This window comes from Macaca thibetana, chromosome 16 (genome assembly GCF_024542745.1).
Source record: "Macaca thibetana thibetana isolate TM-01 chromosome 16, ASM2454274v1, whole genome shotgun sequence".
Classification (NCBI taxonomy): Eukaryota; Metazoa; Chordata; class Mammalia; order Primates; family Cercopithecidae; genus Macaca; species Macaca thibetana.
In genome coordinates, this window is record NC_065593.1 from 16,282,237 (window position 1) to 16,308,894 (window position 26,658).

The 26,658-nt window shown below is 54.8% G+C and overlaps 2 protein-coding genes across 4 annotated transcripts in view; one reads left to right on the forward strand and one right to left on the reverse strand.

The window, feature by feature from the left end:
- The window catches only part of SPAG7 (sperm associated antigen 7), a 78,837-nt gene that overhangs the window by 12,230 nt on the left and 39,949 nt on the right, over positions 1–26,658 (forward strand). The window lies entirely within an intron of this gene.
- KIF1C (kinesin family member 1C) lies at positions 494–26,562 on the reverse strand. Of its 3 annotated transcripts, XM_050765249.1 has the most exons (24): positions 26,462–26,562; positions 25,559–25,592; positions 24,646–24,766; positions 24,262–24,394; positions 23,771–23,847; positions 23,220–23,399; positions 22,498–22,563; positions 21,980–22,158; positions 21,779–21,890; positions 20,943–21,020; positions 20,738–20,803; positions 20,580–20,655; positions 19,685–19,763; positions 19,329–19,474; positions 17,594–17,763; positions 17,335–17,414; positions 17,135–17,210; positions 11,358–11,437; positions 10,425–10,519; positions 5,120–5,203; positions 4,520–4,706; positions 4,319–4,391; positions 2,499–3,116; positions 494–1,718 (listed from the first exon to the last, which is right to left on the reverse strand). In XM_050765249.1, exons 4-24 carry the CDS (start codon positions 24,365–24,367, stop codon positions 1,035–1,037), a joined length of 3,312 nt encoding a protein of 1,103 aa, XP_050621206.1. In that variant the 5' UTR covers positions 24,368–24,394; positions 24,646–24,766; positions 25,559–25,592; positions 26,462–26,562; the 3' UTR covers positions 494–1,034. The 3 variants fall into 3 exon arrangements, with proteins under 3 accessions (XP_050621206.1, XP_050621205.1, XP_050621207.1); XM_050765248.1 differs by lacking the exon at positions 25,559–25,592; XM_050765250.1 differs by lacking the exons at positions 25,559–25,592; positions 26,462–26,562 and having other exon boundaries at positions 24,646–25,291.

Sequence of the window (26,658 nt, forward strand, 5' to 3'; positions counted from 1 at the left end):
GAAAGCAGGGGAGGCCAGGTGCGGTGGCTCACACCTGTAATCCCCAGCACTTTGGGAGGCCGAAGTGGGCGGATCACTTGAGGTCAGGAGTTCGACACCAGCCTGGCCAACATGGTGAAACCTCGTCACTACTGAAAATACAATAATAAGCCGGGTGTGGTGGCACATGCCTGTAATCCCAGCTACTCGGGAGGCGGAGGCTGCAGTGAGCCAAGACTGCACCTCCAGCCTGGGCGACAAAGCAAGACCCTGTCTCCACCCCTCCCCCACCAAAAAAGCAGCAGGCGGAAAAGACCGGGCTGCGCACCCTGAAGGAAGAGACAGGAGGCTGCAGTTCAGGACGACAAGATGGAAACATTCTTATGTCCAGATCCGGGTGGTGCCTGCACAGAGCACACATGTAAAACTTCACTGGTAAGTATGCTTAAGACCTGTGCCGTTTCCTTATATAACCTACACCTCCACGAAAACCCAAAACAAACAGGCCACAAGCTCCCTGTTCACTATCCTTTATTAAAGGGGCCACATCCTCATGGGACTCCAGCCACACCAGTCAGGTCCCCCAAATACAGCAGGAGGCCTGGAAGAGGAGGGGAATGACTTATGATCCTACCATGTCTCCCTAGAAACAGAAACCACCACAGACAGACAGACGGACAGGGGCTGGGGAGAACTTGCCTCACTCTGTCCTCTCCCCCTTTCCCCTACTTAAAAAGAAAGTCAAACACTGGCTACGCAGCCCCCCAGCCCCCCACCCCACCCATAGCAGCGTTTGTGGGACCCACCCCCTTGCGAGGGGTGGCCCCGAGGCAGCTTCCTCTCTCGCTTCACTTTGGTTTGCTCCTGGCAACTCCGTGCCCTCTTCCTTTCCTCAGCCTCCAGCTCGGCCTCCCCTGCATCTTCTATCACCTACTCGGACCTTCTCTCTCATCTCCTGGGCCTCCCTGCCCCAGCTTCCGGGGAAGCAGCGTCTCGGGCGTCTTCCCTTCTCCTAACAAGGGGCCCCACCAGGCCCTCTGCCCAGGATGTGGAACTCACACAGCCGCCCCACTCTCCTTGAGGTCAGGGGCAGAGCGCTGCCGTCTCATTCGTGGGGGAGTAGTGTATGGGGGGTAGCGGGGCCCTGGGGGCCGCTGGGCTGGGTAGGGTTGGGGCGCCTGGGGATGAGAGTTGTGCTTTTTGGGCTGGAAGTGCTGGGGTTCAGGCTGTGCAGAACCCGCTCCCCGGGATCGGCCCCCTCCATCCAGGGAGTTCCTGCGGGGATGGTGGGACCTTCGGGGACTCGGAGGCCTGCGGGCAGGGGTGGCTGGAGGGGGAGTGACCTCCTCAGGGGGTTGGGGTGGAGCTGGAGCCTCCCCGCTCCCCATCCCTGGCCAAGACTCCCGGTGCTGGGGGTTGCTCTTGAAGGGGAAGCGTAGCTTGCAGTCGTGAGGGGGCACAAAGCGGGCTGGGGGCCTGCGCAGCCCCCCGCCCCGGCCCCCAGAGCCCTGCAGTCCCTGCAGCCGTAGCTGCTCCTGCTTAAGCCAGCGAAGACGACCACGACGGAAGGCAGGGTCCTCCTCCATGAGCCGTGACACCCGCTCCCAGCTTGACAGTGGTGGCGACGGGGGCCGGGCTGATGGCATGTGGTCACTGGGGGCTGCCTCCTCTGCTGCCTCTGATCCTTCAGGTGGAGCCCAGGGGACCTCACCACCTTCTTCATTCTCATCCTCATGATCCTGGGAGGGAGGAGTGAGAGAAAAGGAGAAGGGATGTGAGGAGAGCTGAATCCTCAGGACATGTGGATTCAAGAGGGACCTGGAGTGCCTGGAGGTCAAAGGGTCTGGAGAAAAGCCTTGAGATAAGGAAGCTCGAAAAATAGGGGTTTAGGGCCGGGCGCGGTGGCTCATGCCTGTAATCCCAGCGCTTTGGGAGGCTGAGGCAGGCAGATCACAAGATCAAGAGATCAAGACCATCATGGCCAACATGGTGAAACCCTGTCTCTACTAAAATACTAAAAAAAAAAAAAAAAAAAAATTAGCCGGGCATGGTGGTGCAAACTTGTAGTCCCAGCTACTCAGGAGGCTGAGGCAGGAGAACTGCTTGAACCTGGGAGGCGGAGGTTGCAGTGATCTGAGATGCGCTACTGCACTCCAGCCTGGCAACAGAGCGAGACTCTGCCTCAGAAAAACAAAACAAAACAAAAAAACCCTGCACACTTTATATCAGTGGGTCTTAAACTTTGCTGTACTTCAGAAACACCCAGAGCTTATTACAAATGCAGATTTGTCCCCAAAGATGTGATTCAGTAGGTCTGGGGTAGAACCCAGAAATCTGCATTTTTAATTAGCAGTCTGGTGACAGTGAGGCATGTGGTTCATAAACGATATTGGAAAAAAACTGTGCTATACTTCAGTGAATTTTTTTCCAGACTCGGGGAAGGTTAGGCTCTGAGATGGAAGGTTCAGATTCCTAAAGGGAAGAGCTGAGGGAGAAGGGCGGGAGAAGGCCAGACCTACCTGGGCCAGGGGGATGACCCTCTCCATGCGGAGCATGCGGTCCCGCAGGGCCTGCAGCTCCCGGTCCTTGCTGCTGTTCTGCAGCTTCACCTCCTGCAGAATCCCCGTCAGCTTGTCGATGTGGGCCCGGAGGTCCTCCACCTCTGCCCCTCGGGCTCCCTCCTCACTGCCACCACCACTGCCAGCTCCACCTCCTTCCTCCTCGCCCACAGTGTCCCAGACATCCCGGGCCACGGCCCTCCAGGCATCTCCGGGGCCCTCCGGCTTGCCATAGGTGCGACACAGCTCCCGCATCTTGAGGGCGGCCAGGGCCTCAATCTCAGCCCGCCCGTGGCGGAAGTCAGCCAGGGCCACCTCGTAGCAGATCTCCTTCACGGCCTGCATCTTCAGGTCAGCCATGGTGGCCCAGCGGGGGTCTTTGCCCTGCAGCCTCCGTCGCTGGGGGATCTGATAAACTCTGCGAGGGGCCCTGCGCTTGCCACTGCTGGGCAGGCCACAGCGTTTGACAATGGTCTGGACCGTGGTGGGCGGCAGCTGCTCTCGCAAGGAGGAGATGAGTCGCCAGCTCTCTTCACAGGAGCGCTTGTCAGAGTCATCCCCGCTGTCTGAGTCCGCATACTGGGGCCAGAGAGAGAAAGAGGAAGAGAGGGCTAAGGACATCCAGAGCCCATGTGTCACTAAGTGACACTGGAAACGCACCCATCAGGGAGCCTGGGTTCAAGTCCTGCTCCATCCCGACAGCACACCCTTGGGCAGACTGCTTAACCTCTGCTCCTCTAGACAACAGAGATAATGACGGTATCTACCTCCCAGATCCATTTGGAGTACTTAGAACCATGGCTGGCACAGAGAAAGTTACCATAAGTATTAGCTGTAGCTAATCAAGTGTGGAACTTTGTGCAAGACTTAAAAGACCATTGAGGGGTGGTGGCGCGTGCCTGCAATCCCAGCATGTTGGAAGGCCAAGGCAGGAGGATCGCTTGAGCCCAGGAGCTGAAGACCAGCCCGGGCAATGTAGTGAGACCAACATCTCTACAAAAAAAAAAAAAAAAAAAAAAATGTAGCCAGGCATGGAAGTGCACACCTGTAATCCCAGCTACTCAGGAGGTTGAGTTGGGAGGATTGCTTGAACCCAAGGAGTTCGAGGCTGCAGTGAGCTATGATCAGGTCACTGCACTCCAGCCAGGGTGACAGAGCAAGATCCTGTCTCAAAAACAAAACAGAAAGTCCACGGCCGGGCGCAGTGGCTCACATCTGTAATCCCAGCACTTTGGAAGGCCAAGGCGGGCAGATCACGAGGTCAGGAGTTCAAGACCAGCCTGGCCAACATGGTGAAACTCTGTTTCTACTAAAAATAGAAAAATTAGCCGGGCGTGGTAGCGGGCTCCTGTAATCCCAGCTACTGGGGAGGCTGAGGCAGGAGAATCGCTTGAACCCGGGAGGCAGAGGCTACAGTGAGCTGAGACTGTCCCACTGCATTCCAGCCTGGGTGACAGAGGGAGACTCTGTCTCCAAAAAAAAAAAAAAAGAACAATCTTAATAGCAACACAGGTAGTACTTGGATACGGTGAAAATCATAAACTTGGCACGATCAACTGGAGTATGGGAAGCCCTGGTCAACTGGAGGAATCTTCCTTCCTTCCTCACAATGGATTCCTCCTGTAGTCACATCTCCCTCCTGGCTTTTTCCTCTCGGACCCTTCCCCTTAGCCCCATGCCCACTTCCTTCCCACTCTGGCTCAGGGGTGAGCACTGCACTCGGACTCAGGCTTGCTGCTCATCCGCCCGTCAGCCCATCTCCAGCTCCTGCTGCCCCTCACCAGTCGCTGCTGCTCCAGCAGAAGATCGGCTTCTTCCTTTTCTTTCCGGTACTGATTCTCCAGATCCTGCAGCCTGGGATTGGGCGGGGAGGGAAGGAACAGCAACCTTGGTGAGGTACCTGCCAAGAGGAGGACACGGGCCCAGAGGCCTGGGAGGGACGGCCTAGAGGGCCGTGGGGCACGTGGGCATCCCCCTCGCACCTCTTCTCCATTTCCAGCTTGATGTCGATGCCTTGCTGCTCCAGCAGTTCCTTCTGGGCAAAGTTCCAGTCGACTGGCTCAGAGGGCGGTCCTGGGGGTGGGGGGACCCCTCGTTCCCGTTCCAGCCTCGCCTGCTCCGGGTGGTTGAAGCGGAAAACATGGTTCTTGCCCATCACAATCCTATTCCCTAGAGATGGGAGGAGGGAAAAGTAAACTCGCTCCCCAACAGCACCAAACCCATCCCTACACCCAAGACAGAGAGGATCCAGCACAGGGGGCTGTGATACCCTCTCTTCCATCACCCCAAGTCTGAGGGCAGCTGGAGCCTATGCTCCCCTGGCTGACACCCAGGCACCAACCCCATTCCTGTCGGCCAAAGGGAATTGCGAGAGCTTGGCATCCTCTTCCTGTTCCCTGGGACAGCAGGAGAAACCAAGACCTGACTCCTTGACCTTCGCTTCCCAGTTCCTTCTTTATATCCCCGTGCTATTTCTGATGTATTTCAGGGTCCGCCTCTAGGATACACCCAGAAGGCCCTCCCTTGAGACTTCCTCCACACAGCCAGGCCCCAGAACCCGCACTCTGTGACACATCTTCTACCTGACTTCAGCACCAGCGGCTCCGTCACAAGCTTCCCATTCACATATGTCTCAGCTCCTTCACAAGGCTCCAGAGTGACCACCACTGAATGGAAGGGCAGAGGAAGGGGAAAGATCAGACCCTGGAGGAAGGTGGGTCATGGTCACAGATTCCCACCTTTGCCTTACCCCGAAAACCACACATGCACCACCAGTCCCACCCCCAGTACCTGTGGGGGGTGCCATGGCCCCTCTGGTGGCAGGCAGCACGGGAAAGGAAGAGCAGAAGGAGGGTTAGAGCCCCAACTACAATTCCCAGAAGCCTCTGCAGTGGCTCCTGACTCACCCACCTCTATCCTCCCCAGCAGCAGCTTAGAAAACCAATAATTGTCAAAAGGATTCATTCCTCATGTTTAACTGCTCAGAGGCCCTGTCATTTCTGCCTTCCAGATGTCCATTCCTACCTTTCCCACTGACATTATCCCTGGTGGGGCCTGGGTTTCTCCAGCAGGCTTGTAGCCCACCTCTCTGCCTCATGCATCTTGCAAACTGCTGCCTGACTCACCTTCTCAAGACACAGCTGACATATGACAAGAGAAAGTCAGCCCAACCCAAACATCCATCAAGCTGCTCCTCAGTACAAATCACTGAGCCTGCCAGTTTCTGGGGACACGAAGATGCATGATGCAACTCCCTGCCCTCAAGGAGCAGTGGCCATTGCCACAGAGGAACCCTGGTTTCCCAAAGGCCCAGGCTCTGCAGCTCCTTAGCCAGGGATGCTGAACAAGTCAATTTAACTTCTGCGATTTTTTTTTTTTTTTTTTTTTTTTTTTTTTTTTTTGAGACAGAGTCTCGCTCTGTCGCCCAGGCTGGAGTGCAGTGGCCGGATCTCAGCTCACTGCAAGCTCCGCCTCCTGGGTTCACGCCATTCTCCTGCCTCAGCCTCCCGAGTAGCTGAGACTACAGGCGCCCGCCATCTCGCCCGGCTAGTTTTTTGTATTTTTTTTTTTAGTAGAGACGGGGTTTCACCGTGTTAGCCAGGATGGTCTCGATCTCCTGACCTCGTGATCCGCCCGTCTCGGCCTCCCAAAGTGCTGGGATTACAGGCTTGAGCCACCGCGCCCAGCCCTGCGATATTTTATAAGATGGGATAATGAAGTCTGAATGAAGAGTTGTTAGAAGGCCCAAATAAGTAAACTATAAAATAACATGCAATCATGTTTTATTATTATAATACTTATACTAGAAGTAATAGAGAAACACAGAAACTGGGATGAACTATAACATCAGGCAGGGATGGGGACAATGGATGCTGCTGGGAGAACAAGGAGAGCAGAGGACTCAGCTTAGGGGCAGAGGACAGGAAATGAGCCAATGCAAAGAGAGACTCAGAAGACGATGGGGAGAGAGGCAGCCAAGGGCATCACGGCGGCTCAGGGAAACGGCAGCAGCAGAAGTGGAAGCAGGACGGGATGTGGGTGCCTAGAGGGGGTGCCATCTATCCCCATCTTTTCTTCATTTCCCATCATGCCCCAAAATTCATTTATTGATTTAAATCCAAATATACCACACTCCTACTATCTTCCAAACGCTATTTTATTAGGTCTTAGAAATCCAGTGGTGATATAAAACAAAAAATCCCTGCTCTCATAGACCTTACTTCCGCCTGGAAAGACAGACAATAAACAAGATAATCTAAAGTCATTTAATCGTGATGGTTTTTTTTTTTTTTTGAGATGGAGTTTCGCTCTTGTTGCCCAGGCTGGACTGCAATGGTGCAATCTTGGCTCACTGCAACCTCTGCCTCCTGGGTTTAAGCAATTCTCCTGCCTCAGCCTCCTGAGTAGCTGGGATTACAGGCATGTGCCACCACACCCAGCTAATTTAGTATTTTTAGTAGAGATGGGGTTTCTCCATGTTGCCCAGGCTGGTCTCTAACTCCCGACCTCAGGTGATCCACCCGCCTCAGCCTCCCAAAGTGCTGGGATTACAGGTGGGAGCCACCGCACCCGGCCAGATGCCATTTATTAAAACGAAAGAAAGAGGGGAAAAAAGGCATTTAATTCTATTAATATTTTTAAAAGCAGATAATCTAAAGTCCTCTCTAAAGAAGGGAGTTGGGTTGGGCGCAGTTGCTCATGCCTGTAATCCCAGCACTTTGGGAGGCTGAGGCAGGTAGACTGCTTGGGCTTAGGACCTTGAGACCAGCCTGGGTAACACATTAAAACTCTGTCTGTACAAAAAGTACGAAAATTAGCCAGGTGTGGTGGTGCAGGTCTGTAGTTCCAGCTACTCAGGAGGCTGAAGTGGGAGGATCGCTTTAACCCGGGAGGTTGAGGCTGCAATGAACCATGATCGTGCCACTGCACTCTAGCGTGGGCAACAGGGAAAGACCCTGTCTCAAAAACTAAAAACGAAAATGAAAATAAAAAAGGAGGGTATAGGTGTTATACAGGGTAAGTGGGGCTGGGTGAGAAGACTGCTCCAGCTTGGCCCAGGCAGCCTTACCCTGAACCCATGATAATCTGACAGTCCAGGGCAGAGTTCACAGCACAGCCCCTGGTGCCTTCCATCCTGTGTCTGAATCCAGTTCTGCCATTTTGTGTGCTATTTTGCAAATCACCTAACCCCCGAGAGCCTCAGTTCTCTCACCTGTGAGCTGTGTGAGACAATGCAGATGCACAGAGTAGATGGTTAGTAAAAACCATTCGTCTACATCTGTACCTGTCTGTGCTGCCCCCATCCTCCTGCCTGTCTCTGGCCAGGACTTAAATCTGCTGTTAAGAACCGAGGCCCAGGCCGGGCGCGGTGGCTCACGCCTGTAATCCCAGCACTTTGGGAGATTGAGGCGGGAGGATCACAAGGTCAGGAGTTCAAGACTAGCCTGACCAACATGGTGAAACCCCGTCTCTACTAAAAATATAAAAATTAGCCAGGCGCAGTGGCTCATGCCTGTAATCCCAGCACTTTGGGAGGCTGAGGCGGGCGGATCATGAGGTCGGGAGATCGAGACCATCCTGGCTACTACGGTGAAACCCCATCTCTACTAAAAATACAAAAAATTAGCCAGGCGTGGTGGCGGGTGCTTGTAGTCCCAGCTACTCGAGAAGCTGAGGCAGGAGAATGGTGTGAACCTAGGAGGTGGAGCTTGCAGTGAGCCAAGATCACGCCACTGCACTCCAGCCTGGGTGACAGAGCAAGACTTCGACTCAAAAAAAATAAATAAAATAAATAAATAAATATATATATATATAAAATTAGGGCTGGGTGCGATGGCTCACACCTGTAATCCCAGCACTTTGGGAGGTCAAGGCAGGCAGATCACCTGAGGTCAGGAGTTCGAGATCAGCCTGACCAACATGGAGAAACCCTGTCTCTACTAAAAACACAAAATTAGCCAGGTGTGGTGGCACACACCTGTAATCCCAGCTACTCAGGAGGCTGAGGCAGGAGAATTGCTTGAACCCGGGAGGTGGAGGTTGCAGCAGTGAGTCAAGATTGCGCCACTGCACTCCAGCCTGGGTGATAGAGCAAGACTCTGTCTCAAAAAAAAAAAAAAAAAAAAAAAAAAAAAAGCTAACCATACAGGCCCCAGGTCCCTTGTTCCCTGGAAGGTGTTAGGCCAAGCACTCCTAGTCTCTGAGGCACAATGCACACACCAGGTCCAAGCTGACAGACGGCACATGTGTACCATGTCCTGCCTCCCTGCCCAATTCATTTTCACAGAGACTTTGCTTGAGTTTATGTGAACCCAAATCATTCTATTTTTTTTTAAAGTGTCAGAACTAAAACAAACTGGCGACCTCAAAAATACACCTCAGCAGGTGCAGTGGCTCATGCCTGTAATCCCAGCGCTTTGGGAGGCCGAGGCAGGCGGATCACCTGAGGTCAGGAGTTTGAGACCAGCCTGACCAACATGGTGAAACCCCGTCTCTACCGAAAATACAAAAATTAGCCTGGTGTGGTGGCACGTGCCTGTAATCCCAGCTACTCAGGGGGTTGAGGCAAGAGAACCACTTGAATCCGGGAGGTGGGGGCTGCAGTGAGCCAAGATCACGCCACTGCACTCCAATCTTGGGGAGACAGCGAGACTCCGTCTCAAAAAAAAAAAGGCCGGGCGCAGTGGCTCACGCCTGTAATCCCAGCACTTTGGGAGGCCAAGGCAGGCAGATTACCTGAGGTCAGGAGTTCGAGACCAGTCTGACCAACATGGAGAAACCCCGTCTCTACTAAAAACACAAAATTGGCCGGGCGCGGTGGCTCAAGCCTGTAATCCCAGCACTTTGGGAGGCCGAGACGGGCGGATCACGAGGTCAGAAGATCGAGACCATCCTGGTTAACATGGTGAAACCCCGTCTCTACTAAAAAATACAAAAAACTAGCCGGGCGAGGTGGCAGACGCCTGTAGTCCCAGGTACTCGGGAGGCTGAGGCAGGAGAATGGCGTAAACCCGGGAGGCGGAGCTTGCAGTGAGCTGAGATCCGGCCACTGCACTCCAGCCTGGGTGACAAAGCAAGACTCCGTCTCAAAAAAAAAAAAAAAAAAAAAAAAAACACAAAATTAACCAGGCATGGTGGTGCATGCTTATAATCCCAGCTACTCAGGAGGCTGAGGCAGGAGAATCGCTTGAACTCGGGAGGTGGAGGCTGCAGTGAGCCCAGATAGCGCCACTGCACTCCAGCCTGCACGACAAGAGCAAAAACTCTGTCTCAAAAAAACAAAAACAAAAAGAAAAAGAAACTTCGGCAATCATAGCTGGATAAAAGCAGGTTTTCCACAGGGATAAGTTCCGATATTCAAATACAGGTTTTTATTTAAAAAGGATCAGGGTGCTAGTTTTCATTAACAAGATCAAGAAGGGCAGCATCTTCTCTTCAGCAAAATCTCACCCTCTGGCTCACCAGTGTTCCATTTTTTTTTTCTTCTTTTTTTTTTGAGACGGAGTAGAGACGGGGTTTCACCATGTCAGCCAGGATGGTCTCGATCTCCTGACCTTGTGATCCACCCGCCTCGGCCTCCCAAAGTGCTGGGATTACAGGCATGAGCCACTGCGCCCAGCCAGTGTCCCATTTCTACCTTGGGACCCTCACCAGTTCCTAAGCATGCAGTAGTCTGCCCTCTCAGGGTGAGTGCAGAGGGCCGGGCCTGGGGTCTTCCTCCATTCATACCCATGAGCCCGAAGCCCCTCTGAGGACAAGACCGCATCCCCTCTTTATATGGCCGCACTCCCTGGTGCCCGACCCAGACCTCTGTGTTCAGTGTCTGGGGTGGAACATGGGGGCCTCTCTGTCTCCCCATCTGGCCTCTCTCATCCCCTCAGCCATTACCTTCTCCATCTGGCTGGGGGATGCTGCGGAAGAGACAGTGTTGCTCCCGAATGAACTGTCCGGTCAGCTTGATGTCCATATCTACCTGGCCGACCCTGGGGAAGCAGTGGCCAACATGTGTGAGCATACGCCAGACTTTAACCAAGCCCTGAACACTAATTTATCCAACTCAATGAGCCAAGCAAATTACTCCCATTTCACAGATGAGGAAGCAGAGGCTCAGGGAGGAGAACGGGTATGCCCAGGGTCATTCTGGTGGGCAGTGGTGATGCTGGGATCTGAGCCCAGGTCTGCCTGACTCTGAAGCCATGCTCTTAGTCACCATGTTATACAGCAAAGGGGAAAAGCAAACCTGGGAGAAAGGGGCACCCTCAGCCACAGGCCTCCACCCATCCTTAGGCTGATGATCCTGAGAGCTCACTCCCTACCCACGATGCTCATCAAGGACAGCCACAAATGCCTGTGGTGGGAGGGGAAGGGCACCCTCACCCCTTTAGGGCAGGCACCGAGCCCCCAGGACTTCATAATACCAGTCCAAGGAGCCACATGCCTTTAGCTGCCCAGCCCTCAACCGCACAGACCAGGCCGTGTTTCCCTTCTCCCACCCCCAGGGAAGGCCCTACCAAGGGAGGCCAAGGCAATGGCATCAGGGGCTAAGAATGCGGGGTCTACGTTTCCCAACTCTCCTGCCCCAGTAAACAAGGATGTCTCGCCCTAACCAGACTGGCAGGTGGAGGCAAGACAACCACTGAGTAGGCAGGCTCAGCGACTTCTCTTGAAGCTGGGAGAGCATGCAGGGCTGTGGAGGCAGCTGTTTAGAGATCTGAGGTATCTCCAGGGACCACCAGGGAAGGGAGACACCAATGTGGCCAACCCCCTGCAGCCACACCCCAAAAGCAGAGGCTGCCCCCCAGGCTGCTGGGTACACGCTACCTGGTGACGCCATCCTTGATGTGGTAGAGCAGACACTCAGACATCAGAGGGTCTTCGTTCAGGTTCACCAGGTGGGGAGTCTAAGATGGGAGAGAAATGTGGTCAGGGGGAGCCAGCCAGGGCTGCTATGGAAAGGAAGAAATGGAGCGGTGGGAGGAGACACCCCTCCAGGCCTGGCACTGCCAGCTGCGCCCCCTCACTCTGGAGAGCTCTCCTGCCCTCTGTGCTCCTCCCATCGTCATCCTTCCACCCTGAGTATCATATTGGTCCTTTGGTTCCCACCTCTCACACCAGCCACCTTCGGGACAGCCTGATCCACCCTCTCCTCACACAAGGGGCCTACAAAAATTGCCCCACCCATCCAGCTGTGTCCAGATCAGCAACCCTTCCCAGGGCCTGTCTCTTCGGAAGCACCTCGACCCACCAGGCTCCCTGACCAGAAGTCCCGGACCCCCCTGCATTCCCTTCTTCTTCCCTATATTCCTCTGTCTCAGATCCCATCATTTCTTTCCTCAAAATGTACCTTGCAGCTTCTAGAGAGTTGGGGGAGACTGAGTGAGCAGACTGGTGCTCCCCACCTTTCATCAACCTTGAATTTCCTACACACATGAATCACTTTCACAATTTAAAAATGAAAGTGGCGCTTCAACTTAAAAGCAAATGGAACAAACATGTTTCTTGAAGCGGACTCCCTGACTCTTCCCCAGTGACTACCTCTCCCTGGACTCCTTCACCTCAAGCCCGCATCCCTGCAGTGCCTGCCTGGGGCTGTCCTTGCCTGAGCCCCTCAGCGAATCCATCCTGAGTGACTGTCATGCTGCTGTGCTGAAAACCCAGCCCATTCCGTTCTCCCAAAGAACCTTCTCCCGACTTGTTCCTGTTACGGCAGCCCTGCCCTTGCTGGGCAGTACTCTGGGTGGCACACAGGCCTTGCTGCCTCTGTACCCGTTCATGCCACTGCTGCCACACCTGAGGAAGCCTCCCTTCCTGCCAGCTGCTGCCCCCTCACACACCTGTCCATCCCTGGGCACCACCCTGTCCCAGGCCCACCTGCCTTCCTGCCACCCCTCAGGTCTCCCAGCTTCCTGCCCACACCTCGCTATGGCCGTGTCTTTGCGTCTCTGCTGAGACCTCTCCAGCTGGAACCCCAGGCCCGCAGGACTGGAGCCTGCTTTTTCCCCTGGCATCCCTGGGCCTCCTCCATGTCCCAGCTCTAGTCCACCTGTCCAAGCCCCCCTCCCAGGCTTCTCTCCCAGGCTCTGGACTTCCACTCAGCGGACCCCTGAGCACTCACTCCAAAGCAGGCCTCCCTGACCGCCAGTGTCCCCAACAACAGCCCTCCTCCCACCCTGCCCCCACCTGCCAAAATCATTCACTTCCTTCACGTTCCTCCCAGTGTCTGAAATGTACCTTCCTCCAGGAAGTTTTCCTGAGCCTTCCATCAGAACACAAGGCCCCTGCCTCTGCTGCAGAAGGACTGACTGTGGCCTCTCCACCTCATCCTGGTGGAGCACGAGGCGGGGCACAGAGATGAGTCAAGCCCAGGCACTGCTGTCCAGTCAGTCAGGAAATCAGAGTCAGCTAGGGGAGGTGAGGCTTGGCGTGGAAACACCATTACAAGTGGGAAACGGATGCCTCATGGGGGAGTTTCTGATCGTCTCATGCCCTTGCTTAAGTTCATTTGTTCATTCATTTGTTCCCAGGGGGTTGAGTGCCTCTGTGTTCTGGGAGGGACTCACATGCAAAGAGGAACAAAGTGAAGAACTGTGGGATTTCAAGGGGACCAGGAGGACTTAACGGAAGGGCAACGCGGGAGCCGGCCTTGGAGGACGAGGAGGGCGTGGACATGCACAAGGAAGAGCGCTCCAGGAGAAAGCAGCCTGGACGGAAGCACGGAGGCAGAAAGCACAGGGCACAGAAGGGAAACAGCACGGAGTCAAACCTCTGCTTCTCTGGGCGCCACCTGAACACTCAAGAGCCCAAAGCTGTGTCCCCCACGGGTGTCTGTGTATCCTGTGCATCCGCCCTTCGCCCAAGTGCTCCAAGGATCACTCCTGTGACACTTCTCCTGAGGGACACCCATGTCCTTCCCTGCACTGCAGTGTCAGGCCTGCTCTGGGACTCACAAACACTGATGGGCTCCGGAAGCGGAAAGCAATCTATCCCTGGGGAGAGGGAACGCGATTTGGGGCAGTGCTTTTCAACTTTTTCTTCAGCCCTATAACTCTTGGTTCAGAATGAAACCTTCTCTAGAAGCCGAGGACATCAAGCAGAGAAGCAAGAAGCCGCTCAGGCCCAGGGTGGGGGTGGGAGCCCCGGGGTCTGGTCCTGCCCCTCTCCTCAGCCCCTGAGAAGGAAGCTCAGAACCAGGTTTGAATACCACTGATTCAAGCAATCCTTAGCCCCGGTGAGGGGGGTCTTAGCAAGAGGGGACTCCCTCCAAGACAAACTGTAGTTTTTTCCTGTAGGACCCAACCATTCCCTGTTGGAGCTATCCACACCAAACCCATTTCCCCCATGAGTCTAACAGTTCTCTCTTCTGGCTTCAGATCCCATGGCTTTCAAACATGAGAATAGTTCTTTTTTTTTTTTTTTTTTTTTTGAGATGGAGTCTCACTCTGTCACCCAGGCTGGAGTACAGCGGCGTGATCTCGGCTCACTGCAAGTTCCGCCTCCCGGGTTCACGCCATTCTCCTGCCTCAGCCTCCCCAGTAGCTGGGACTACAGGCGCCTGCCACCACGCCCGGCTAATTTTTTTTTTTTTTGTATTTTTAGTAGAGATGGGGTTTCACCGTGTTAGTCAGGGTGGTCTCGATCTCCCAACCTTGTGATCCGCCCATCTCGACCTCCCAAAGTGCTGGGATTACAGGCTTGAGCCACCGCGCCCGGCTGAGACAACACATTTGTAAGACTATGCATTGTAGCCTTTTTTGTAGTGTCAAGGAATGGAAAACATGCTGAATGTCCATCAGTGGGAAGCTGGTTAAATACATTATCCTACATCTACACAACAGAATACCCTGACACCGGGGAAAAAAATAAAGGAACCTTTAAAATAAGGTATACGGGCCAAGCACAGTAGCTCACACCTGTAATCCCAGCACTTTGGGAGGCCAAGGCCGGCACATCATTTGAGACCAGGAGTTTGAGAATAGCCTGGCCAACATGGCAAAACCCCGTCTCTACCAAAATACAAAAATTAGCCTGGCGTGGTGGCGGGTGCCTATAATCCCGGCTACTCAGGAGGCTGAGGCATGAGAATCACTTGAACCTGGGAGGCTGGGTTTGCACTGAGCCGAGACTGTGCCACTGCACTCCAGCCTGGGTGACAGAGTGTAACTCTGTCTCAAAAATAAATAAATAAATAAATTAATTAATTAAATAAAATAAACTATGCAACTACAACTATTAGAGGCCGTGAATGTGTGCATTGTGTATAGTTCTACATAACACATGCCCGTACACGTATTATAACGTCCCCTAGACAGCCTCTCTAGGAGAACATTTTTTTTTTTTGAGACGGAATCTCGCTGTCACCCAGGCTGCAGTGCAGTGGCGCGATCTCTGCTCACTGCAACCTCCACTCCCGGGTTCATGCCATTCACCTGTCTCAGCCTCCCTAGTAGCTGGGACTACAGGCGCCCACCACCATGCCTGGCTAATGTTTTTGTATTTTTAGTAGCGATGGGGTTTCACCATGTTAGTCAGGCTGGTCTCGAACTCCTGACCTCAGGTGATCCACCTACCTTGGCCTCCCAAAGTGCTGGGATTACAGGTGTGAGCCACCGCACCCGGCCTTAGGTAGTTTTTTATAGGAGTGTGAGAATGGACAAATACTACTATATTAATAACTCATAATGGGCCGGGCACAGTGGCTTACACGTCTAATCCCAAGACTTTGGGACGCCAAAGTGGGTGGATCACGAGGACAGAAGTTCAAGACCACTCTGGCCAACATAGTGAAACCTCATCTCTAATAAAAATACAAAAACTTAGCTGGGTGTGGTGGTGTGCGCCTGTAATCCCAGCTACTCAGGAGGCTGAGGCGGGAGAATCGCATGAACCCACGAAGCAGAGCTTGCAGTGAGCCAAGATCATGCTGTTGCACTCCAGCCCAGGTGACAGTGTGAGACTCCGTCTCAAAAAAAAAAAAAAAAAGAACTCACAATGAAGGCTGCCTCTGAGAGGGGAACTTAAGGGTGGGAAGGATGGAGAGTTACTTTTTTCTTTTCTATAACAAAATGCTGTAAACGGAGAGACTTTTCACTGTACACACCTTTTAGAACTATTAGAATGTTCTCTCTGGTGTGTATTACTTTTATAAGAACAATTAAAAACAAAACAAGAACCCCCTTCTTTGGTCTCCAGGCTTTGGCAGGTGGCATCTCTGCAAGCTCTCCAAGGAACAAACCTTCACCCCACCAGTCTCCCACTCCTTTCTGCTTTTTCTCCATCCTTGCGACCATGGTGGAAGTGGCCCAGCTCCAGGTATACAAAGGTGGCTGGAAGCCATGCTGAGAGCATCTGTAGCTGCTCTCACCTAGATGTGGCTGCGTCCCAGAAGAATCTGGCTCCTTCAGAAGGACCCCAAAGCCCCGGGTACCCAGCCCCAGACAAGACCCCAGACAAGCAGCCTGGCCTGCTGCCCACAGCTCTCTTACTCCCTCACTGTGGCTTGGGCCAGGCAAGGCAAAACCCCTCTCTTCTTTTCAGAACAGGGATTCAGTGATCCTTGCTTGCTTAGTCCCCCAGATGGACCTGACTTTACAAAACAGAGAAGAGCCTCGTTCTGATAACCCATCACCTCTTCCAGGCAGCCCCCAGTGACCCTATCAGGCCCAGAGCACAGTGTATCTGATTTAGGGCCTGATCCTCTGCTGCTTCACACCATGGTCCAATGGGCTGGGCTCGTTCCCTGGTGGAACTGGAAGTTCATGCTTTGCTCAAACTGGCCTCTGCACCATCCCTTCATTGGTATGCACCGGTACAGCAGGGTGGCTGTCTATAGCCAGTGTCCTTTCTGACTGGTCAGTCCCTCTGCCGAATGGTTATTAATATTTTGAGTATCATTCCTGCCTCCACCTGAGCCTGACCTCTCCTGCCCTGTTCCTTCCTTCCTTTCAGCAAAGATTTATTAGGCACCTAAAACCTGGCGGCAGGCACGCGTTGGCACTGGCATGTCCCACTCACCCCAACACGTACCCCAGGCTGTTCAGCCTCATGTCGGCCCTACTCCTCCATACCCCCCAAGTCCTGTCCATCTTTCAGGTTCCACTTTCCAAACCACCTTCTCCAGGAAACCAGTTGCAGCATAGCTCCAAGCCACATGGGTGCCTCTATCTATAACCAACCCCTTGCTGCACTGGCAACCACTGTCTTACATCACAGTGCTTATGCCTCCTCTATTCCTTTAGTCTAGTCCTCCCAAATTATCCTTTTGAAAATAGATTCCTCTAGTTATTTTTTTAAGCATGCACAGAATACAAAACTCAAATGATACAAAAGCATGCACAGTGCCTCAGTCTCTATCCCAACCAACCTCCGACTTCCCAGGCCCTCTCCCTCTCCTGAGGCTGACTGTCAAGTGGCTGGGGGGAGAAGGCAGGGATGACTAGACAACAGAGAGGAGGTGGCAGGGTGTGGACAGAAATGATGGAGGGACAAGCCAGGGACCTCAAAGGGAGCGATCAGGGACAGCATTCACTACCCTGCACCTGCTGCCTCTTTTCTAAGCATCCAGAGGCTCTCTAGGTCTCCTCGCCCGATTCCTCACTCACCTTCTTTGGAGAGAAGACGCCCACAGTTCCCCCGTCCTCCCGGACGGCCACCCCCATCTCAGCCAGCAATGCTTCTCTGTGGGCAGAGGAGAGGCAAATGTCAGTCTTACCTTCACTGCCCGTGACCTCCTTCCCTGTGGGACCTGATCTCCCTCGCGGCCTCCAACTCCTCCCAGGACCCCAGCAGTCAGGCCTCACACCTCTCCATCCTCAAGGCTTCTGTCTTGCGTAGCTTCTCCTCCCACGTCTCGTTCAGCTCAGCTATTATCTTCTCTGTCTCCTGGGAGTATAAGGGTGGGTAGGTTTCAGGATGGTCTGGGACAAGCAGACCCAGGGTAGGGACAATCTACCCTGGGGCCATGCTACTCCTAGAATTCCTTCTTTCTCAAGCTTGACTTTGGAGAAGTAAACTCCCAGGAACGCCCAGAGCCCCAGCCCTTGCCAGCTCCAGCTTCCCACCTGTAGCCTCTCCATGGCTTCCTCAGGCCCAATCTGGGGCTCTGTGTTGGGGGAGAATGACGGCTCCAGCTCCCCATTATGTGTGGTGGGTGATGAGGGTGAAACTGGAGCCGGGGGAGATGACACAGCTGGCAGGGCGCTTCCGACATTCCCTTCCTCCGCCTTCAGGCCTGGGAGGGAGATGGGAAAAAGAATGAGGCTAAGGAAAGAAGGAGCTGATGAGAGACAGCCAGGAGACCAAGAGCTTCACAGAAGACCATTCTGTAAGGACTACAGAAGACCGCTGGTCAGCCTCCTACCAGGCAGGGAGTCCTCCTACTACGGCCATGACAAACGGGCACCCAGTCCCTCTGCATGAACTCCAGGGGTGGAGAGCTTGTTACTGAAGAAGGCGGCCAGTCCTTTCCACTATTACATAACTTGCACCATCAGAAAATTTTTAGGTGGGGCCAGGTGTGGTGGCTCACACTTGTAATCCTAGCACTTTGGGAGGCTGAGGTGGATGGATCACCTGAGGTCAGGAGTTCGAGACCAGCCTGGCCAACATGGTGAAGCCCCATCTCTACTAAAATACAAAAATTAGTCTGGTGTGGTGATGGGTGCCTGTAATTCCAGCTATTTGGGAGGCTGGGGGAGGAGAATCACTTAAACCCAGGAAGCGGAGGTTGCAGTGAGCTGAGACCACACCATTGCATTACAGACGGGGTTTCACCATTTGGTCAGGCTGGTCACGAACTCCTGACCTCAGGTGATCTGCCTGATCTGGCCTCCCCAAATGCTGGGATTACAGGCATGAGCCACCATGCCAGGCCAAAACCCCCATCTCTACTAAAAACACAAAAATTAGCCAGGTGTGGTGGCAGGCGCCTGTAATCCCAGGTATTCAGGAGGCTGAGGCAGGAGAATCATTTGAACCCAGGAGGCGGAGGTTGAAGTGAGCCAAGATCGAGCCACTGCACTCCAGCCTGGCGACAGAGCAAGACTCCGTCTCAAAAAATAAATTAATTAATTAAAAAGAAATTCTTGGCTGTGTTGAGCTGAAACTGGCCCCACGTCACGTGTGCTGGTGTTTCTAGTTCTGCCCTCTGGGATAAAAAGTTCTTACTGCTTTCTCTTCTGCAAGACAATCCCTCAAATGTTGGAAGGCAAACATCCTAGTTACCTTCTCCTTCTCTTCCCAAGAACACTCATATTCTCTGCACTGTGCCCTCAGCACCCTAACCATCTTCAATGCGATGATCTCAAGACTGAATGCAGGGCCCATTCCTGACCCAGTCAACACGGATTACACATCCTCTGACTTGGACACTGTTTCCATCAGCGAGGCTGAGAATGACATGCCAGAAAGCAGTCCACTGCGAACTGCTAAGCTATGGTCCACCTGGACTCTGGCGTTTTACAAGAACTTCTGTCAAGAAAGTTACAGTAGCCTAGCCTCTTCTCAACAATGTACCGTTTGACCTCTAAGTCCAGATTGCCATTTTTTCCTATAACGGTCATTAGTTCCAGGAGCCTGACAGGTCCCTCTGGATCCTGACTCTCCCCGAGAGTATTAGTCTCTCCCTATAACATCTGAAGACATACGTCCCCTCTCCACATCTGTGTCCATGTCACTGAGGACATGGAGGGTTTCATAGTGCGTGGTCCCTCCCTGGCTCCAGGACTGGGCAAAGGCAAGGGAGGGATGGGGTGGGCCAAGGGGCATCCCTGAGCTGCCCCTCCCTGGAAACTCGACCTTCCAGAGCAGAGGCTGACAGTCCCTGAGCCATCAGTAGTTCCCGCAGCCGGGCTACTTCCTCCTGCAGCTCTCTGATCAGCCGGGCATTCGGGTCCTCGTTGATGACGGCATTGCAGCGGATTTGCTTGGTGCGGTCAGCGTACCTGGGTGAGAGAAGAGAAGGGTCGGTGAGGACTGGGTGCATGGGACCCTTGCTCTGCTGTTTCTCCTTCCCTCTCTCCCAGGTCTCAAGATATTGTGGCAGGGCTCGGGCATCTCCCCCATCTCGTCTCACGAGCAGGGTCCTGAGCAGCTCGCTGAACGCCTGGCACTTTCCTATGCTGCCCCATCCCTGCCAGAGCCAGAAGCCGCACCTGAGGGTGCTGAGAGTCTCCTCGTAATTGATGTCAGCAGGGCTCAGGGCTGCAATCATTGCTGTGCGTGAGTTCCCACCTGTGAATGGAGTGCAGGGAAAAGCTTTAGCTGAAGCAGGGGCTAAGAAAAGTCAGACCGGGGCCGGGCGCGGTGGCTCAAGCCTGTAATCCCAGCACTTTGGGAGGCCGAGACGGGCAGATCACGAGGTCAGGAGATCGAGACCATCCTAGATAACCCGGTGAAACCCCCGTCTCTACTAAAAAATACAAAAAAACTAGCCGGGCGAGGTGGCGGGCGCCTATAGTCCCAGCTACTCGGGAGGCTGAGGCAGGAGAATGGCGTGAACCCGGGAGGTGGAGCTTGCAGTGAGCTGAGATCCGGCCACTGCACTCCAGCCTGGGTGACAGAGCGAGACTCCGTCTCAAAAAAAAAAAAAGAAAAGAAAAGTCAGACCGGGTCACGGGGCTGGGGCCCACTGCCCAGGTGTGGGTCTTATAGGGTCACGGTCTGAGGTAGGGGAATCTAGTGGGGTGGAACTAACCATGACATGTGGTTGTGGTAGGGAATGAGGTCAGGGAGATACATCTGCAGGACAGTCACAGAACCATGGAAGGGGGATGAAGTGAGCAGTGCAGCAGTGGGTGTGAGATCAGGGATTGGGGATCAGGGAGGGGTCATGAGTAGCCAGGTCAGTGAGGCCCTTGGCTTGGCGGAGGGTATGGCCTTGTTCTCAGCATCAGGAAATCTTCGAAGGATGTTTCCTTTGAAGGGTCAAGGGGAGAAGTGAGACAATGGGATCTGGGATTCTCGGCATAGCAAGGGGATTTGTCAGACGTATCAAAGGAGTTTGTGGGATATGTCAGGGTCAGCAGGCAGAGAGGAAGAGGCCCTCACCCAAATTTTCCTTGAGCAGCCAGGTGAGCACAGAGTCCCTGTAGGGGATAAAATCCGACTTCCGCTTCTTTGATTGCTGGGGAATAAAAAGGTGAAGGAGTTAGGGTGGGTCACCCCCCTTTCCCAAGCCCCTTCTCTTTCCAACACCCAGGTCTCACCATATCTGCAAGGGCCGAGATCACCTTCCCTAGAGTAGTTAGGGACTTATTAATGTTGGCGCCCTCCTGGAAAAGGATAAGGAATGTGGGGGATAAGTGTGCTCTCCCAATCCGATCCATTTCCCCTTCCTGCCTCCCCAGTGAGAGTCTCATGTTCCGACTGGAGACCTCCACATACGGCCCACAACACTGTGAAGCCCCTCACCTTCAGGCGCATGCCCCGGGCCCCTGAGGAGTCGGCTCGCTCACTCCCAGCAAGGTCCACCAAACTGATCTTACTGACCTGGGGTCAGAGGAAACAGGCAGGAGATAAGGTGCGGGTGGGGGATGGGGCAGGCAAATCAGGGAAGCACCCAGCAGGAATGTGGGCAGCTGGCAAGGGCTAGAGAGAGCCAGGAGGAGGCGAGGGAGGAGGCCGGGGGAAACAGAATACATGACAACAGTGAGACGGTGGTTACTCACTCGATTACAAATAGCTACAGGCCCACCGCAGGCACGGACAAGGGACACACAAGGGATCCAAGCCCTGTCCTGGGTCTCGTAAGAACAGCCAGGTGCGGTGGCTCACATCTGTAATCCCAGCACTTTGGGAGGTTGAGGCGGGTGGATCACCTGAGGTCAGGAGTTCAAGACTAGCCTGGCCAACACGGCGAAACCTTGTCTCTACTAAAAATACAAAAAAATTAGCCAGGCCTGGTGGCACATGCCTGTAATCCCAGGTACTCAGGAGGCTGAGGCAGGAGAATCGCTTAAACCCGGGAGGTGGAGGGTGCAGTGAGCTGAGATCGCACCACAGCACCACTGCACTCCAACCTGGGCGACAGAGCAAGATCCTTAAAAAAAAAAAAAAAGACAAGCAAACAGTAGAGGGGGACAGATTGATCTGATGGGAAAACGGGGTCGGGGTGGGGCAGGGTCATGGAAGGCCTGAGGAGGCACTCAACCCAGCATGGGCAAGGAGGGCCCAAGACCTTCTACCATGTCACTGTCCCTGTTGCCAGGGGAGGTTGTGTCCAGTGCAGGGCCAGGGAGCAGTCTCACCTTCTCCGAGTCCAGCCCAGTGAGCTGGTCATGGCAGCGCTGTGTGAAGACGATGGTAAAGACGGCATGGGATCGGCTGCTGGTCTCATTCATGTTGGTGGCAGCCACAGTCCTTGGGGGCAAAGGAAGCAGTCACTGGATCCTGCCTCTCACCTTCCCAACCCTGGCCCCCTTGCCCTCTGCTCCATCAGCCTGCCTCACCGTGCTTTATTTCCACAGTCCATGAGGTCAGCAATGTCTGCATAGGAGGTCACAGCCAACTTGGACAGGTCCTGCACGTAGGGGCCCAGGATGGGATGCTCCCGGACCCGCAGAGAACCCCGACTCTTGGGGTTCAAGAGGTCTCGTACCCGCTCACAGTAGATCTCCATATAGCTCACCTGAGTGGGAAAAGCAAATGAGAAGTAACAAAACTAGCAACAACAATGACAACGAAACTTAATCTGACTCCACTGGACATGATTCAGGTGACTGCAGCTAATACACAGTGCAAAGCATTCTGCAGATGCTAGCTCAGGGACCTGTCCAACAAGCCAGGAGGTGCATCTGATCATTAGCATCTCCCAGATGAACATACGAAGCTGAAGGACAGAATCACTGCCCCAAAGTCACAGTTTGTAACCAGCAGAGCCAGGATTAGATCCCAGGCTGTCTGATTTCAGCAATGGCCCTCAGCAGTCTGAACCGCTCTCAGCCCCGCCACCAGGACCCGGGCTTACCTCCACAGAGTAGGATAGCTGAGCACTCTGGTTCTCACTAACACGAGAGAAGAGGTCCTCACAGAGCTGGAGGGGGACACAGGGAAATACAGAGAAGCTCCTAGTTTAGGGCACACCTAAAGTATCCAGCCACAGGCCAGGCCCAGTCCCAAGTGACCCCATTTAACCCTTGCCGCAGCCCTGAGGGAGGGGTTATTCCCATTTCACAGATGGGAAAACAACCTCAGAGAGGTTCCCATTTGCCCAAGAACACAGGCTAGCGTTCAGCCAGCCAGGGCGCAAACCCCAGGCGTCCTGACTCCCAAGCCTGTGTGCCAGGTTGCTATGCTGGACAGCCAGGGACAATTATGGTTAACTCTGTTATCGCAATTGGCGTTTCTACAGTTAACACTCTGCGATGGTACACAAGCCTGCAGGAGAACCATCCTCATAAATTATGATGAAACTAAGTAAAACAGTAATAAGTGGTAACACTGGCGCTCGAACCCAAGACTCACTGATGCCAAAACCTTGCTCTTCTCAATGAGGCTCGTTGCCTCCAATAGGGACAAAGACCCTCCCACCCCAAAGGGTTGTCCAGCTTGAGCCAACCTCTATCTCCCATCACCGGTGGCCTCAGAGCCAGGTCTCTGTTCCACAATCCTCAGACCCCGGTCCTTCCTTCCTCAGGGGACAGCTAAAGATGTTCCTGCCCTGGCTGCCCTACCAGGTCCTAGATGTACCTGGGGCACGATGCCCTGCTGCCCTGGCTCCTGCCGCCCCATCATGGTATAGGATTTCCCAGCCCCGGTCTGCCCGTAGGCAAAGATGCACACGTTGTAGCCTTCAAAGGCGTGGAGCAGCATCTCTTCTCCAATGTCCCGATACACTTGCTGCTGAGATGCAAACTGGGGGTCCTCCGCCTAGGACAAAGCGGGGGCAGAGAAAAACAGAAGGAACCCTGGATGTCTTTATCTTTTGTGTCTGTCCCAAGAGTCTTGCTTCCATCACTGATGATTCTCCAAAGGTCCTATGTGCCCTCCCACCCTCATCATTGTCCTAATCACCCCGAGGATCCTATCCAGCCCCTGCTAGTCCTAATTACCCCAAGGGATTCTGCCTTCTTGTCATGGCCTCAATCACTGCCTAAGGGTCCTACCACCCCCATCCAGGATCATCCTCCCAATCAGCCTGAATAATCCCCTGGGGGTCCTATTTCTCAACATGTCCCCTCCCCAGGACCTAAATCCACTGTCTCTCACTGCCCTGCTCTTCCCCCAGCCCAACAACCCACCGAAGTGTGTGACCAGTAGGAGTAGTCAAAGGTGAAGCTTTTGGGGGCATCTTTGCTCTGTTTAGGATTGATGATGGCTGAGGAGCAGGAGGGGGTAAAGGAAGGAAAGTCAAGGTCAGGTACTCCCAGCCCCTGCCCATACCCCCACCAGCCCCTGAAGCATCCCACTCCTCACCACTGCCCTGACTCATCTCTCCCCTTTAATATTCCCCACCCCCTCCAGCCACCAAAGCTAATTTTGGCTTCCTAGGACCCGCCCCCACTGAGCTGCCTCCCTGGATTGGGCAATGGAGGGCTCCAGGCCAACATTCCCCCTCCCAGAAGACTGGGAACACGGGAAAGGCCAGCCTGCCCCAGCCCCCGCCCTCACGACTAGCACCTGCCCTGTGCCCGGCACAGACCTCCTCTTAGTTTGGCCCAGCGGGACTGGCCTGTGCGGTGGGCCCGGCCTTCCCTGTCTGTGCCCAGCCAGGCCCCGGGGACTCACTCACAGGTGGTGTTGCCCTGCATGCTGACCACACACTTGGCATCCTGGCTGGTCTCACGGGCGTTAAAGGGCCGAACCCTCACTGCTACTTTCACCGAGGCACCAGCCATGGCTTCAGACACTCCTGCCCTCCTCAGCTGGAGGACAGAGAAAGGAGTGGTGGGGTCAGAGCCACTGGGGGGACCCAGACATTGCCTCCCAGCTTCTTCCCAGAACCAGTCTCTTCACATCTCCCCCAGAGCCACCCAGCCTCTCAAGGACCCAGCTCTTATTCCCCTGGCTTTCCTCCCAAATGTCACTGTCTTGAGAGACTCCCAAAGGTATTTCTGCCTCTCTGCCCAGCCATATTCCACCTTGCAGGAACCTGGGCGGTCTCCCCCAGAGTTACCTGGCGTCCTGGCTCCAGACCAGGGGGGCTGTATCAGTTCTCGCTGCCACTGGCCCTCGTAGGGGGAGCCCCATCCTACTACTGGGACCTGGCCACACCAGCTGGGGCTCTGGGAGACACCCTGGTTGTGGGGGAAGAGTTGTTAGGAGGCACCTGTGGCTCCAGAGACCTGTCTGGGGTTCCCAGGTTGGAGGGCCACGGTTAGGGGGGAATAGTACAAAACGTTATGGACAGCTGCCCCTCTGGAGTGGCAGAATGCAATGTGAATCCAAGGGCAAGGACGGTGATATTTTTATTCCTCATCACTCGCAAGTGTACTGAACGTTCAGATAGAGGAGAGAGAGAGAAAGAGGCTGGACAGAGGGCAATTCAGAGAGGGGCACATGGGCAGAGACGTGAGGGTGGCGGGAAGAGAGAGACGAGGGGTAGAGAGTCACAGACACCAAGAAAATGAGAGAAATAAGACAAAAGGCAAGCCTGAGGTCATGCTATGAAGGAAAGAATGGGAGAGGAAAGGAGAAAGAGACACAGCACAGCAAACACAAGCTGTTAAAGAAGCAGGAACTCCGGGACCAAAGCACAAACTGGGAGCCCAGAAGAGAGATCAGAAGAAACTGCAAATGCAAAACCTGTCCTGAAATTCCCCACAGGGTCGGCAAGGGAGAATCCAGTTTCCACCTAAGGCCCACAACCTCCACACACCAGGCCGGTAGTGCGGATGGGCAAAGTCCAAGGACTGTAGATAGGGCCCAGGACTGGGATCCACAGGGCCAGCTGTGTGGGCTTTAAGCCCCTTGCCCAGCCCCCAGCACTTCCTCCTCAGGATCCAGGACAATGGGCAGGGGAGGGTGGGGTCATCCTGTAGCCATCAGACCAACCCTCAGGGCTCCACCCTTGGGGTGCCCAGAAATACCTGTGTTTGAGGGTAGAGGGTCCCTGGGGCCTCCCTGAAAGGGAGAAAGAAAAGCAAAAGGAAGCCGGCTGGCCAGTGCCAGCCCCAGCCTGGGGCTAGTGCTATGGCGTCCACTGCCCTGGGGAAGGTGCCAGGCTGGAGCCCAGGAATGTGGGTGATCGGGTGCCCACACCCTGTGAGGAGAGGCTGAGCAGCCCACGCCCACGGACAACAGGGAGGAGAACCACGAAGAGGAATAAGGGATGCTAAGCCCCCTCCTGTGACCCCAGTGGGCCCCAAACTCCTGTCACACTGGGCCTCCCCCTCACCAGCCTTCCTGGGCAGAGCATGGGAGGGTGAGGGGCTGGTCTGTCCCAGGACAGGAAGGGAGTAGCTGGAATCACAGAAGCTGGCTCAGGAAGAACAGCCCTGACCCCCTAGACCCTGACCAGGGGAGGGAAGGACACTGGTGGGGACAAGCCATGGTGACGCCGTTGCTGCAGCTAATGGGACAGGGAATGGGGTGGCATGGCTGGGGGCCAGCAGGGTAAGGGAACAGAGGTAGGGACAGGGGTCAGCCGGTGCAGCTGTGAAGGAGCCGTGGGGTACAAGGAGGATACTGGGCGGCTGGGTGGGGCCGCCCGGCCCGAAAGGGAGTCTTGGGCCACCTGCACCTTGCCCACCCGGCAGTTCTCACACATGTCCCCGCCCGGCCTCTCTGGGCGGCCATGCGGACCGGTCCTCCTGTCTAGCCCTAAGCCGGCGGCCGCCCGGGCCTGGCACCTCTCTGCGCCTCCGCGGAACAAACAGCACATGATCCCGGCTCTCGAGCCTAGATCGCGCCGCCGGACCCCGGCTCCCCGCCCCCCAACCCGGCACATTCCTCCGCGGGCGTCCCTTCCCTCCCCCTTGCCCAGCCCTCACCTCGGCGCGGCGGGGCTCCCGGAGTAGCTCGGCGGAGAAGGACAAGCTTTCCGGGAAGCGTGAGGCGGCGGCGGGAAGGATCGGGGGCCGGTTCGGAGCTGCCCCCGCCCCTCGCCGGGTCCCCGGGCGGCGGGCGGCGGACTCGCGCCCCGGGGGCGGCAGCAGTAGCGGCGCCAGCGGCCGGCGCCCGCCCGGGC